Source organism: Diabrotica undecimpunctata, chromosome 9 (assembly GCF_040954645.1).
Source record: "Diabrotica undecimpunctata isolate CICGRU chromosome 9, icDiaUnde3, whole genome shotgun sequence".
Taxonomy (NCBI): domain Eukaryota; kingdom Metazoa; phylum Arthropoda; class Insecta; order Coleoptera; family Chrysomelidae; genus Diabrotica; species Diabrotica undecimpunctata.
In genome coordinates, this window is record NC_092811.1 from 86,353,300 (window position 1) to 86,369,448 (window position 16,149).

General features: G+C 31.6%; 1 protein-coding gene across 2 annotated transcripts in view; it reads right to left on the bottom strand.

Moving 5' to 3' along the window:
- The window catches only part of LOC140450223 (uncharacterized), a 28,263-nt gene extending 22,363 nt beyond the window's left edge, over positions 1-5,900 (bottom strand). The window contains exons 1-3 of one of the 2 annotated variants that reach the window (XM_072543728.1): positions 5,576-5,900; positions 5,357-5,482; positions 5,183-5,299 (exon numbers count right to left, since the gene is read on the bottom strand). In XM_072543728.1, the coding sequence (XP_072399829.1) occupies positions 5,183-5,299; positions 5,357-5,482; positions 5,576-5,693 (361 nt within the window). In that variant the 5' untranslated portion in view covers positions 5,694-5,900. The remainder of the gene's footprint in view (positions 1-5,182; positions 5,300-5,356; positions 5,483-5,575) is intronic. The other variant, XM_072543727.1, reaches the window with a different exon arrangement.
- Positions 5,901-16,149: the final 10,249 nt, after the last annotated feature.

Below are 16,149 nucleotides of genomic sequence, written 5' to 3' on the forward strand. Positions count from 1 at the left end.
TATTGTTTACGATTTTAAAAAACCAAAGACTTGAGCAATATTCACAGCTGGATCATTGGGTAGATTGTAATCACCAAAAACATAGATATCCTGTGCTGAGTATTGCAAAACAACATTTTCCACAATTTGACAATGCCAGTTGTGTACTTCGTGAGGTGATTGTGGAGGTATGTAGACACCACCGACCACAAACTTGACTTCATTATGTTGACTTAACGATACATATTTGTTCAACCCGATCTTCAAGAATACTAATGGTTTGTGATTTTAGCTCGTTGTTAACAAACACTAGTATACCCCACACAACTTTGCACTGGTTCTCTTGGATCTATCACATCTGTAGATACTAAAACCATCACATTTAATTTCGGACTCAGTTATGTTATCAGTTAAGTTACTCTTCACTAAAATAATTAAGTATATTGTACAAGCAGCAGGAAATACTTTTCAGGATATCAGATATTCTTTGTACGAATGCCTCCAACATTTTGATAAGAAACTGTTAATGGGAAGGATACTAGTTTTTTTGTTTTAACTTCTAGAGCATATATTTTCATCGCCAACAGATTTTCTTTCATATAGTTCCTTTTTAGCCTTCTTGTGTCTTGCTCCATCTTAGTTTGATCCTTAGAGAGTCTATAAACAGTATTTCAAAGTTTATTACTAGTCTTAAGAGCCAATATCACTGTGTGCATTACATATAACTTTGACTGGTCTAGCTTGATTGTAACTGAACACTTTGCCAACTCAGATAACATGTGATATGGTGAATTCCTCCTGTTGTAAGACAAGTAAACGAAAGACCTCACACACCTGAGATTTGCCATAGCTAATGTAATCAGCTAATACATTATAACTATATTCAGAAATTTTATAAATCATAAGGTTTTGAGCTCTGTCTATATGTTATTGTACTTCATAAAAAACTAAATTGGCTGTTGTCTGTCAATTGCTATTTTCCATTAATGTAATCTTTTCTTTGAGACTGATGATTTCTTCTTCAGGCTTGGCAAATCTTCGCTCAAACATAGGAACACTCTTAAATGCATCATGACAGGAAGCGCAAAAGTACATAAGTAGACAAGTGAGCAATTCAGAGCATTTTTCTGCAACGTGTATCCTCTAACGGCAATTGTTGCATGCTATTATTTGTTTTCCATCAGTACCGAGATCTTGGGAACAAGTGCTACAAATATTTTTCATTATAACCTCAAAATTTTATTTTAAAATATTTCAGCAATCCTCGGCTTTTTGCGATATTATTTATGACATATAAAAAGCAATAACCGAATTGACTAGTATGTGCAATATATTTCTGTAAAACATGTACCATGCGATTGTGAGGCGGTGGGAAACAACAATGGACAGTAAACACAATAAGTCAGCTTCAGTGATAACGGAGATCTTTTGGATCAGACGGTAAAAAACAAAAGCAGGAGACAGTTTGATCAATAGTCAAATACCCGGGGTAGGGGCTCTTACCACATCAGTATAGCTTGACTCTCAATATCTACCTAGACGGCGGCAGGCAACCGGCCATCAGATGTCCGTCAATTTTATGTCGTGTTCGCACTATACAGCAACTAACCACCGATTCCATGATTAGGCGAATGAAACCATAGGTTTCGCAATCAATATCCCAAGCACACACAACCACCGATTTAGCAGTTATTACTGTTTTCCTGGAAAAAGAGGATGAAGGGAAGGGGGTATCTAAAATGAAAGCTAGGAAGACAGGAAAAAGAAAAATATGGTTACATAAAAGTTTAATGGAAAGGAAAACTGAAGGGGAATTTTTCACACACAAAGAATTATTAGATGATGAAGTAAAATTTCATCAATATTTTAGGATGTCGAAATATCAGTTCAATGATTTGTTGTCAAAAGTTGAACATTTATTAATAAAAAGAAAAATTACATTTAGACAAGCAATAACTGGAGTTGAGAAATTGGCACTTGGTTTGAGGTAAGTTTATTTATAAAAAATAAATTAAGTAAAATAAGTACAAAAGTATCACATAATATATTCTATATATTTTTAATTAAATTTTATATAAAAAAAGTGTAGGTATATCATTACTCAATATTCTCAGTGTGCGAACTTGTACATGACCACAGACTCGAGTCTGTAGTGGCTGATGAAAGTTGCTGGTAATGAGAAGTAATGCCTGGAAACTCTTGCTGAAGCAAAGGAGGACTCACAACACTGTCAATGTAATTATGATTTTGGGTACTTGTTCCTGGTTGCTGATACCAATCGTATGCACTTGACTGTTGGTGAGGCCTTACTGAAGTTAAAAGTTGTAGTTTTATCTCTGATACAATATTAAATATTTTAGTCTTTGCCATGTATTGGTACATTGGAGGAAACGTTTTGATGGTTTAGCTAATACCATTCAGAAAAGCGTCTATTGCATTAGTGCTAGTGGGTTGCTCATTTTTGCTTATAATGTATTTCATCAAAGCGGTTGATGGTGATTCAATGGTTTCAGAATGAGATACTTTCGCTCTTCTCGATTTGTGTGCTGATGGACTTTTAAATGTTTTAGCACAGGTTTCAGGTTGTGAAAGCTGGGATCTCTCTCCAGTCTCTAATTGAGTACTTGACTCCTGTTCCCTGCTCGATTCTTCTTCATTTTGATTCTCCTCTACAACTGTTAACTCGTCAGATTTATTTTCTGATGCAACATTGGATATTGTGTCGTTTTTGAAAGTATGGTATTAAAAAATTTAGGTATTTGTCACACAAAAAATCAAATAAAAATAAAACATCAAATTGGGAAGAAATGTATCAGCCAAGGATTAAAGAAGCAAGCTTTACGATGGGTCTTAAAATAAACAGAGATAAAACAAGAATAAAACAATCAAAATGATCTAACTATGATAAACAATATCGCTGTTGTAGATAAATTTGTGTAGCTGAGCTCTAACTAACAGTGAGGGCTGTGCTGAAGAAATAAAGTGCCATTGAAAGCTAAAAAGATTATAGATGTATTTGATATGTACTACTGGAGAGAAATGCCGAGAATACCATGGTCAGCCCTACGAACAAATGAATCTATAGTGAATCAGCTAAACATAAAGAAAAGACTAAAAACACAAATATTAGAATAAATGATAAGCTATTTTGGACATGTGCTTCAAAGAAATGGTCATGAAAATTTTACCATCCACGGAAAGGTACTTAGGCAAAAAGATCTCCCACACAATACATGGACCATATTGTTGCTACTATTGGTGTTTCATTGTCAGAATGTGCTAGAATGGCAGCAGATAGAAAAATGTGGAGGAACATTGGAAAAACCAGCTAATAACTTCTTTAATAGATTTGGGGATAATAAATAAATTTTAAAAAATTCTACCTTAGGCATTGAAAGGAATTTTAAAAATTTTATTTAATGTTATAAAAAAACTGATGTATCAGGTTTCAATTCTTTAGTTGGACAAAATGAAACTGATGTAAATTAAAAAAAATATAGACAGTTATCTTATATGGGATCAGGAAACTGATGCATAATTTATTAAAATTAATCTGAAACCATTTTGTGTACCATGCATTTGATAATTTTAAATTAAATCTCTTAAACTTAATCTTATCTAGTTTCTTTCTAGGTTTTTTTTAATCTTATATTATTCTTTTCTTCTGAAAAGACATAACACAAACAAGTTGTTGAATATTATTTTACCCATTGAATAAATATATCACAGAATGTATATAAGAAAATTCAAAATAAAGTCTCAAGTAACATGATACAAACCTTGGCAAATATGTGTCTACAAGAGCATCTTATATATTAACAAGCGGATACTTAGAAATTATCACCAGTGAAAAACATTTCTCATATAAACACCATTTCATTTCCCATTTAAAAACATATGAAGCCCAAGAATCGATAGATGATAATGGCTCAAAGGTATGTTTAGAAATCTTTCAAATGTACTTTGTAGGTATAAATATATTTCATTTTATTTCAGAAATGTCCACTTTGTGAGTATCTGAGTTCATTTAGAAAAAAAATTAATAAGACACTTTGAAGCAAATCATGATATTAAAATTATCCGAAGTAATACCAATTTTGCTGGAATTGAGGAGTTCAAAGAGTACTTAAAAATAATTGAGAAAAAGACCAAGTCTCGTTTTGTGAAAAAAATGTCAACAACAAATATTTTGAAGTTTGAGTATAATAGGCCAGGGGAGTATGTGCCTATAAAGGATCGAACTCGGACACTGAAAACCAAGGGCAGTAATAAAATAAATGCATTTTTTCCTGCATCACTGACAGTGAGCATTAACAAGAACGGAAACTATGAGTGCGAATTTCTAGAAAATCATATAGGTCATACCAATAATATAGGACATTTATTTCTAAGTGAAGAGGAAAGAAATGATTTAACAGTCAAAATCGCATCAAAAATACCATTTGATGTTATTTTGGATAATGTTAGCTTAATTGTCAGAAAAGTGAATAATATTGCATATTGGTTAAATCTTAGAAAACATTAAAGTGTCATTGAAAATTTGAGCTTTACTAAAGAAATAATAGTTTTTAAAAAATGTCATTGATATTTTCAAATTCCTCGCAAAATTTCAATCCAAGTAAAGTTCAAATATAGACATTTTATAAACCAATACTTAATAAAGATGACACATAGGGTAAGTTGTAAATTTAAATATACCTAAATAAAAATCTGCTATGATCCAGTGCATTACAACTATGAATACATACTGTATGGAGGGTATTTGATAGCCTAATAAATGGTCAAAACACAGACACAGACTGAATAGGTAGATTTAAAATTACAAATATTTGTTGCGCATGCATTTCTGTACCGGGACGATTTGTGAGACTTTCTAGGTATCCGATATATTACTTTGTTATAGTATCATGACTATGACAACACTTAACATTAATTTCTATCAGAAGCAGAATTAATTAAGTTACATTTGAATATTCCAGATTCCTAATGCATATTTCTGTACAAGTAACCAACAACTTAGAGTTTCATAAAAGAAAGGGACATTTTTCACATTTAGGCCCAGTGAAGATAGCCTCAAGTTACCAGTCAATTGAAGAAAACATCATACTAAGAAACATAAAGAAAAAATCAGGTTTTGATATATGAAATACCTCAATGATATAAACATTTAAGTTGCTCTGCATTTTTTTATTATTTATCTCACCTAAGGTATCCTCATTCTTTAAGTCTCCAAGATCAAGAGAGGTGGATAGCTGACTGTCTATATATCTTGGATCATCTTCAAAAAACTCTTCATTAATTTCAGCTTTTACAGTACTATCTAAAAAAATTTAATTTCATCAAAGTTTTTAGTAGTAATTATTATTACTTATGTTACCTGAGTTATCGGCATCTGGTTCATTCTTCAAGTCCCTCAGATCAAGGGAGATGGATACCTGACTCTCTACATATCTTGGATTACCTTCAACAAACTCTTCCTTAATTTCAGTTTTTACAGCCCTAGCTAATAAAAAATACGAATTACATCCCATTTTTTAGAACTAATTACCAAAGAATATAGACGCTTTATATTCTTTGTAATTACTATCTGTTTTACCTGAGTTTTCTTCTGGTCCACTCTTTAAGTCCCCACGATCAGTTGATGTAGATAGCTGATTCATGTCTCTTTGACCACTTTCAACAATCTCTTCCTTAATTTCAATGTTAGATTCCATAACTAAAATAACTCAGCTCTCATCTCATCCCTCAATACTCATCAAGATTTCAATATCAACATCAACCAAAGTATATAGCCCCCTTGGTACAATGAATGAATGAATATATTAATATATGAATAATATAATATCATGGTACAATGAATACACAAGGTATGATACATAATGTTCCAAAATCGGTTCGCTTTCGCGCATGACGTAGTCAAGATCGCTTATTCCCGCAACATTTGAATGTAGTTGTATAGGAAAGACTTTTAATTTTAAGTTTTTTTATATAATTTGGCTAATTTAATTATAGTAATTATAACAAGATGATAAAATTATGTTATTATAATATTTATCCTTTACAAAACATAGATATCCTTTATAAGACAAGTTTTAATTATCTTTTATTACACGTAGGTACAGGTTAATTAACTTATACTCCAGAGTTCGATATTTCAGATGTTTAAAAAGATACAGAAAAGTGGTAATGGAGGTACACAAAATTTGTACGTATATATACCTACTGAACTAAACACAAAATCAAAATAAATAATGACAAAGTCAACTTTATTTATATCGAATGAGCTAGCTGGCCATCGAATATGAGTGTAGTGAGGGCACACAATATTGCACAACATTTAAAATGACATTTTTGTAATATTCACACATAAAATTATCTTGGTATTGTTTATAATAATGATAACATTGTATATTTTAATAATGATAACATGATTTAACAAAGAAAAATATGTTATTTTGGAAGATGCTAAATTGATTTCCTGCGAAACAGTTCTTATTGCAAATTGCATAGCAGGCTGAGGCTAATTTCTTACTTAACAAATCGATATGAAAAAACCATTAAGGTTTCATGACTAATAATTAATAAAAATAAAGATTTAGACTTACGTCGTTGACCTAGAAGTAGTAAGAAGCTGCTCAACATACTTTTTGGACTCTCTGTGTTCGCCTCCTTGTACGCGTTTCTTTTGGTTGGTTAAAAGTGTAGCCGATGTTGATTTAGGCAAATAAAGACTAGGTACTTCCTCAGGTTTGAGTTTTAGACCCTTTTTAGAAACGTAATTTAAAAGTTCCTGTTGTAGATTTCTTTGGTAATCTTCAGTTTTAAAATGTGTATAACAAATTCTTGCAGTATTACAATTAAAATTATCCTATCTACAACAAGATATAATCCACAGTTTTCTGGTCACGCTATCTTTAGGAAATGTATGAAACCTAAAGATTTTATCTTCATTGTCACTATTGCAACAAGCAATTGCACAGCGTACTTTGAAAAAGGTACAAAACCAGATATACAAAGGCAAATAAAAACTTTCAGTTTTACAAAAAAATACTATACAGTATAAATAAATAGTAACTAAACACCATTTGTATAAAGACACATATATAAGCATATATCTAAATTATTTTTCTATTATAAAATAGATGACTCAGTCAGTATTGAGATACTTTAAAATATATTTATTATCTCATAACTTGCAATTTGCAATAGTCACCATTGATAACCGATATTATTGTTGAACTTTTGTTTTTATACAAGCTTTCTGTCTTGCCGGTGTAAAGTCGTCTGAAGTCGATATTTATTGTGTTTTGCGTTTGAACTAATTTGTGTCTTATTTTCATATTATTATATTGTTTGATAAGTAAATTTTGCATATAATAATCGGTAGGTTATAGTAATGTGTATATTTTTTATTTTACTAAATTTCATTATAACTCATCTAAAATACCATATTGAATTGTAAAACAGATTTTTCTCTATTGTACTCTATTTTGTTTTTATTTCAGTAAAACTGCTTGGAAGTGAGTGACAGTGAATCAGAATAAGCAAATCTACTACTATTTACCTATTCACAGTATTTCCTCTGCAGAAAATTTTTAAATTTCAAGGGATTTACATACAAAAAGAGTACTTATATTATTAGTATATGTATGAAAACAAAAATAAATATTTTGCCTGAATCTCTAGGAGAAGTAAAGATTTTACGCTACTGAAAATATATTTTTTATTTAATTATAACCAAAACAAAACATTAAAAAAAAAAATTAGATCACTTTTTAACCATAATTTCAAAATTAATGTGTACATTAAGCTGTAATAATAGGTTCGAGGTGGTTCAGGCGATCTTAACTACGTCACACTCCTGGGCCAGCTGTCAAATGTCATTCGCAATATCATACCTTGTGTATTCATTGTACCATGATATAATACACATGTGTATTCATTGTACGCATGGTCATGGTACGTGATTAGTATTCTGTGATTGTACTGATCCAAGGTTAGTAGATGTTAAGTAGGTTGTCTCGTAACTATAGACCAATCAACTGCTCGCTTTTTAAAAGCGTACGTCACCCATACGACACTTTTAAAATTGCCATAAACTTCAATGCTAATAAAAGGTTCAAAAACTTAGGTTTTGCAATATATTTAGGGATTTTCTTGGGTATAGGGATGTTAAGTGGTTCTTATATTAGTAATTATATCATTTTTTTTTAATTAATAGTCTGATGACAAAAAATAGAATTGATTATATTGATAATACAGTAAAACCTCGATATAACGGACTACTTGGGGGGAGGGGGTGTCCGTTAAAGCCAAAAGTCCGTTATATAAAAATATGGTTAAAATAAATCAAAATACTTTGTTTTTAAAATATATATGTACACCGTAATTAGATATATATAAAAAATACAAAATACAAACAAAATTCTATTTAAGTAATTGTCTTCGGACATTCGTCGTGAAGTGACGTTGCTGTGGATATCGACGCGCTTGCTATCGGTAATCCCGTTTTGAACAAGTTTCGTTTGCTCTTTCCATGTTTGTTGTTTTTCTATCAACTCCCTAAATACAGTTTAATTTAATAATCAATAAATGTTGTTAGATCGTCGAGATGCGATCTTACCTCTGATAACTTAATTTTTAACAGTCTTGTTTTGTCGTCTTGTTTGCTATCTTTACTTCTGTCCTCATTTTTAAGGTTCATAACTTCATCAGCTATTTCACTTTCAGTCATGATGTTATACCTAGGGTCACCTTCATCTACTTCTAGCGATTGTAAAATATCTTCCTCAGCTACATGTTCTCCGGCATTATCACGTATTGTCCTACAGAAATTAGTAACTTTCAACCCTTATAAATCTATGTCTGCATCTTGGCCATTAAACAAATCCTTCCAACCATTTTTTAATGTTTGCTCTTTCACCTCCTCCCATGCTGCAGCAAAATTAAAAATTGTTGATTTTAAATTGTAAAACCTTAAATTTTGCAAAGTATGTTGCGCTCTTGTATCTTCTGCATTATCTCCATCGTACAATACAACCATTACTTCGTCTAAAAACTTTCTGCGATATATTCGTTTGGCTGCAAAATTATTCCCTGATCCATGGGTGAAATAAGCGATGTTGTAGTTTTTGGCAAAAACATACACCTGAAGTTTCCATCTTCTGAACGTAGAATATTTTCAGGGGGTGAGCAGGAGCGTTGTCTAAAAGCAATAAACATTTCACCTCTTCTGACGGTATTCCCAATTTCTCCTCTTGAAATTTTCTCACTGAAGGTATAATTTTCTATGAAAAACCAATTATTGAAAATATCTGAGGTGAACCATGCCTTCTTAGAGCTATAATATGAAAGGGGCATATGATGCATTACGTCTTTTAAAACCCTAAGTTTACGAGATTTGCCAACCACTACAGGTATCAAGCTATGCGATCCATCAGCGTTAGCACAAAGCAGTGCCAAGATCCTGTCTTTGCTGATTTTTCTTCCAGAATCCGATTTTTTATATTTGGAGGCTTGTGCGCTTTCAGGCAAAGTACGCCATAACAAACCAGTTTCGTCAACATTGTAAATCTAAGATTTTAATAGCATTTCGTTACTTACTTGCTATATGTGCTACTAATTTTTGCCTAAAAGGTTCTGTTTGTTCTTTAGGTGCAGTTGAAGCGTCGCCGTAAATTCCTTTATTCATGATTTCGTGCCTTTTACGAAAGCGCCAGAGCCATCCATTACTTGCTCTGGTATGTCCATATGATTTGCTAATTTAATTGCAGCAAATATCAATTCGACTACTCGGACCAGGATCCCACAGAACGTTGTTGACCATACCATTTTAAGATTGCTGCTTCCAGTGAAGTTTTACGAGCCAATTTCATTCGTTCTCCAAGATTGCTATTCTGTTCTACATCACACGTGAATGCAAATTTATTTATTTTATTTTTGTTTTTTATGTCCGAAAGTTTGTTTTTTTATGCCATATTGATTACTATTGATTACATATATGAGACGCATGTGTAATATTAACAGTATGTTTTTATTTTTTTTACATTTGACCGGATTTTTTGTCCGTTATATCCGAAGTCCGTTAAATAGAGGTCCGTTATATCGAGGTTTTACTGTATTGTGTGTTTTAAATGGAGATAACAGTTTATTTCGCACAAAAACCCAAAAAAACGGTAGAAAAAGTTCAAAAGCAAAAATACTAAGTATGTAGGAACTTACTTATTATGTTTTTCCTGGAATTTGCAGCATTCTTATCATATCTAGTGGTAGGAAAAAAAAACAAATAGGTAATATAAATAATATTAGAGTAAAATACAAAAAATGATTAGTCCTTCAAGCACAAATCTTCAGGCTTTATATACTTATCTCATCTAAAAAATATATCATTATTATAACGTACAAAACTACATATAATCGTTAGACAAACCTTGATATCACGGCTACGAAAACACACTTCACAAGTGTTTATGTACACAAATAACTAAATAATAAGTCTCTATAAATAATATTGTCCTTATACCTATACTTAAAAATAAAAACTAAACAATAACTAAACAAATAAACGAACTATAGAGACTATACTATAGAGACAACAACAAACGTGAACTTAAACTCAGACGTGCAGACAACTGTCCATCTGTCAAATTTGACTTTGTCGTATGAGTGACGTAAGCATTATGCCTTCCCCTCGCTTCGCCCACATAGTTACGAGACAACCTACTTAACATCTACTAACCTTGGTTCTGATCTACCATGTATAGCCCCTACTCCCCTACAATGACATCAACAATAGACAATGACAAATGACAATTAAAAAAAGAGAGGGGTAAAACCCATGGTACAATGAATAATTGTACCATGTGTATTCATTGTACCATGGGTAAAACCAATTAAAACACAGAATACACCTTCCCACCCGTTGGTTGTTGATCGTTGGACAACAAGTCACCTATTATAGTGATGTTATAAGATAAGTTCGTAGTTCTCTGGTTATAATGTCAACAAGTCAACTATTATTTTATATTATATTATATTAGTGATGTTATATACTCGGTTCGGGACGATTTTCACATTTGGTCCCATTGAAGATAGCTACAAAGGAACTGTGAATTAAATTCACAAAACAAATTTTTGACGTTTGACTGTGTGGTCATGTCTTTATAATGTATATGTTGTAGGCTTCAATTACAAATAGAGAAGCTTTCAAAAATACATTTTTATTATATTATTATATGAATTATGCAATTTTTTTTATTTTTTTATATACAACACGAACGAATAAATACTCGTTTCTTCTCATATTAATTGCAGTTAATTATTACAACATTTTTTTGGCATTTGCCTTTGATAATAAGCTAATAGATTTGCCGATCCTCAAACCACCAGTTGCCAGATTGTTACAGAAGGTCACCAGATGTCTGTGGAAAGTACCTGAATACTATTCTTATTATTTTTTGAAAGAATTTCTTTTTTACTGTTAGTTTGTTAACGTTCTATTGGATTTTTATTAATTATTAATCACATGCTATTTCCCGATTTATTAAAAAACATGGCAACACAGTCAAGCGCCAACATTTCGTTCTATGAACTTTAATTGACAGCTCAATTATAGCTATCTTCAATGGGACCAAATGTGAAAATCGTCCCTCGGTTCGCTATCTCCAGTCCGAACTGTCTAGTGAATTTAGTAATTATTTTTTTGCGAAGTTAGTTACTTTTTGACGGACTCGAAGTGGCTGGAAATTACTATACAACCGAGCACACGTACTTATAGCCAATATTAATAGTAAACAAACTAAATAGTATATAAAATAGAGCTTTACAAATTACCGACAATCAATATTTATTTATTTGCACCATATATAATAAATAGTTATGTTAAATTATAACAACTAAAATATATCTTTTAAATATATACTACCCAAAATGTTATGAGTTTAGTAAATTTCCACTATTTAGAATGATTCTTCTTTTTTCAAAGAAAGAAGTCTGCAATAGTAGTATACTTGAGCTATTAATACTGAGAAGTAGGAATTGTTGTGTTGTAGGTTTCCGACAATGAATCTGTCAAAATATGCCCGAGCTAAGCGAATGGAGTATACCACTCTTACCACACGTTACTTTTTTACCGATCGATGATGTTAAAACATCCATGTTTAGTTATCATTTATCATTTTTTGATATTTCACCATCGATGTCAAGTTCAAGACATATAAACTCAAAACCACAGATGTTTTTATTCCAACCTTACCATTAGGCAACCAGTAATACTGTACATTAGCAACTATTTAAAATACAGTAGACTCCCTCTATAACGAGAACTGAAATAGCGGACTAATTACCTCGTTATAAGCGGATCTCGTTAAATCCAACAACAATAATATTGTGCATACATATGAATATGTAGTTTTCTAAAACATTAACTTTCTATAGTGAAGCCATTCGGAGCAATATAATATGCTAATAAATATTGTTTGAATGGCGTTTTTAAAACAAAGTTGTTTACTTTTATTGTCAATGAAATGCATTAAAACAAAAAAAAGTTGTTTATTTTTACTGTCAATGATATATGTTAAAACAAAAAATCTGTATTCTGTAAATATGTATAAAGCGTATAAAGTTATTTTGTCATTTTTGACTGCTTTAAATTGTCCAGTATTCTATCTATCATATTTTCTAAAGATGTGAAACAGTTTTATGCTTCTTCATTTGCGTTTTGTCCTTGGATAAAGTTTCTGACAACCTTTAAAACACTTTCCACATCTTGTCTATTAGGACCCATAGTATTAGGTGTGAATGGTCAACCCAATACAATGACACTTGTGAATCATAAATTTTACATTTCCGACTAAGAATCATAAATTGTAAGAAGTTTATTGCGGGCGACCCGCAGTTAAAAAGGGTATTTATTTATAGCTACGGCCGGGCCAAAACGTAAAAAACACGTTTTGCAATCTTATTTTCTCTCGTTATAAGCAAATTTACCTCGCTATAAAGGGTTATAGTTCAAAAGAAATTTCACGGGACATCTAATGTACCTCGTTATAAGCGAAATCTCGTAATAACCGTGTTCTTTATAAAGGGAGTATACTGTATTATTAGAGCATGATCTATTTAGAGAAGCGATAAAATCGTCAATGCAAACGTTTTATTAGAATTTTTAGGGTATTTATATAATTAATTAGACTTTTAGGATTCATACTTCTTTTCAATTTACCTTTTACCTACAGATTAGAGATTCTAGTCTTGTACTTCACACAGTAGTCAATATTTGTTGAACATTTATTACAAATAAAGATCTGTTGACGAAACCATTTTTTCAGCATTAACTAGTTTTTTTTATTAAGTTTTATTAGACGCATATAGGACAGTTCAAATGGGAGAGTTGGTTATGGTTTATACTACAAAACACTCCTTAACACGGTGACTGCATAAGTCTACTATCATGAAAGATGTAGTTAGGGGGAAGTGGGAAAGGAGTACGAACGGAGCTATTTATTTAACTTATATGATCTACGCCTAATCAAATGCCGATGCCATTGATTTGCAAACTGCCTTTTTTTTGTTTTTTTCACAATAAAATGTTTATTTTTAATATATTAAATTATTATTTTAAAACTTAAAAAGGTAGGATATTTACAATACTCAAAGTATTTATTTTTTTTATTACATATAAATCAAATTTTATAACTTTAACCTATAAACTATAACCTATTAAAAATAGGTTTCTTCCAACACAACGAAAAACTGTCACATAACTTTTTATTATACTGTTTTTCTGTCAAAAAATTTATCGAAACATTTTTAAAAAATTTCAAAATTTTTCAAACAAAAATTTAATTTTCTCAGGATTTTTCATCAAACTTTTCAGACAATTTTACAAATTATTTCATTGAACAATTGTCCTGCTCAAAAAAGTATTCAATGAAACTTTTTACTAAATTTTGAAATTTTCCATTTCGCCGAAACTTCCAAACCTCCATTTCATCCATAATCTTTTAATAACAACAAAAAACATTCCTGATTTATTTTTGAAATATTTAACAGCAACTTTTAATGAATAGTCTATGTTAAAGTTTTTACGCTGTATGGGAACTATTTAATCTTGTTTTAAAATAACAACTACTAGTAAAACATAATTTTCACAATGAATAAATATTGGTGAAATTATTACAATATGGTCTTATATTGATTAAAAATAAACAGATGACATTAGTTAAAATTAAAATAAACTTTATCTATAAATTTATGACATTTACTAAAATATAATCTTCATAACTGATTTTTTATTCATATATGAATGAATGAATAAATTATTAGTTTCAAAAATGAAACCGAATGTAAACTTAGTGTTTAATTACTTGTTTAATATTACGTGTTTAATATATATATATATATATATATATATATATATATATATATATATATATATATATATATATATATATATATATATATGTATTGTAATGTTGATAAAATTTATCACAGTCTCTCATCTTTTTTCAATATACAAAACCTATTTTTATGTATAAAACTTAAAAATTACTGTACATCCATCATCATCATCATTGGTGCTACAGCCCTATAAAAGAGCCTCGACCTTCCCAAGTCTATTACGCCAGTAAGTTCTATCCATTGCCAACTGTTGCCAGTTTGCTGCGAGTATTTGTATACCATCCTCATCTACACCATCCCTCCATCTGAGTTTTGGTCTACCCCTACTTCTACTTCCCACAGGTTGTGACATAAGGATTCTTCTCGGAGGGTTGTTCTGCTGTGATCTTGCCAGATGTCCTGTCCATCTTAGTCTTCCTATTTTTATAAAGGATACTACGTCTTTACAACCAAATATATGTTTATATCTGTGATATATCTCGTAGTTGTACCTCCTTCTCCAAACACCATTTTCACAGATGCCACCAAATATTCTTCTCAGGATCCTTCGTTTAAATATAAGCAGGAGATTTTCATCTGCCTTGGAAATGGTCCATGTCTCCGACCCATATGTCAACACTGGTTGTATAAGGGTTTTGTATATGGTTATTTTTGTTTTTTGGTTTAAGTTTCTGCTTCTCATATGTCTACTCAGTCCAAAATAGCATTTGTTTGCTAGGATTATTCTTCGCTTGATTTCTTCCGTCATGACGTTCTCCTTGGTGATCAGGGAGCCTAAGTATGTGAATTTGTCCACCACTTCAAAGGTAGAATTATCAACCGTGAATTGGTGGCCGATGTTTCTGGCTCTATTGTTGGGTGTTGATGCCATTATCTTAGTTTTATTTTCATTTACTTGCAGGCCCATATTTTTTGAGGCGTTTGACAAGGTGGTATACATTTCTTCTAGCTTGCGTGTTGTGCGGGCAACTAGATCAACATCATCTGCATATGCCAAAATTTGGGATGATTTATTAAAAATGTTTCCTCTGCTGTCTACTTGGGCATCCCTGACCGCCTTTTCCAAAGCTATGTTGAAAAGGAGACACGCCAGCGCATCTCCCTGTAGCAACCCAACACGCGTTTCAAATGCCTGTGATTGTTCGCCCTGTATTTCGACTTTGCAGACAACTTTACGCATTGTAGCCTTAACCAATCTTATCAGTTTATCGGAGATGTGGAATTCATCCATGGCTTCATACAATTTATTTCTTAGGACACTATCATAGGCCGATTGAAAATTTACGAAGAGATGGTATGTGTCGATATTGAATTCATTGGTTTTTTCCAGTATTTCCCTTAGCACAAAGATCTGGTCTGTTGTTGATCGTCCAGGCCTAAAACCAGTTTGATATTCGCCAAGAAGCTCCTCTGAATATTCACTCAGGCGACCATATAAAATACTCGAAAATATTTTGTATGCTGTATTAAGGAGGGTTATTCCCCTATAGTTTCTACATTCTAATTCATCGCCCTTTTTGTGTAGCGGGCAAACGATCCCAATACACCACTCTTCTGGGATTTGTTCCTCATTCCAGGCTCTCAGTATGATTTTATATATATGATTAGTCAGAGTAGCACCTCCACATTTAATAAGTTCCGCGGGTATACCATCACTTCCTAGAGATTTATTATTTTTTAGGTGTTTTATTGCATTACGTACTTCCTGAATTGATGAGGGCTCCAATGGTGTATTGTTGTTTGCTCCTGGGGGTGGTTGATTTGGATCTTCTA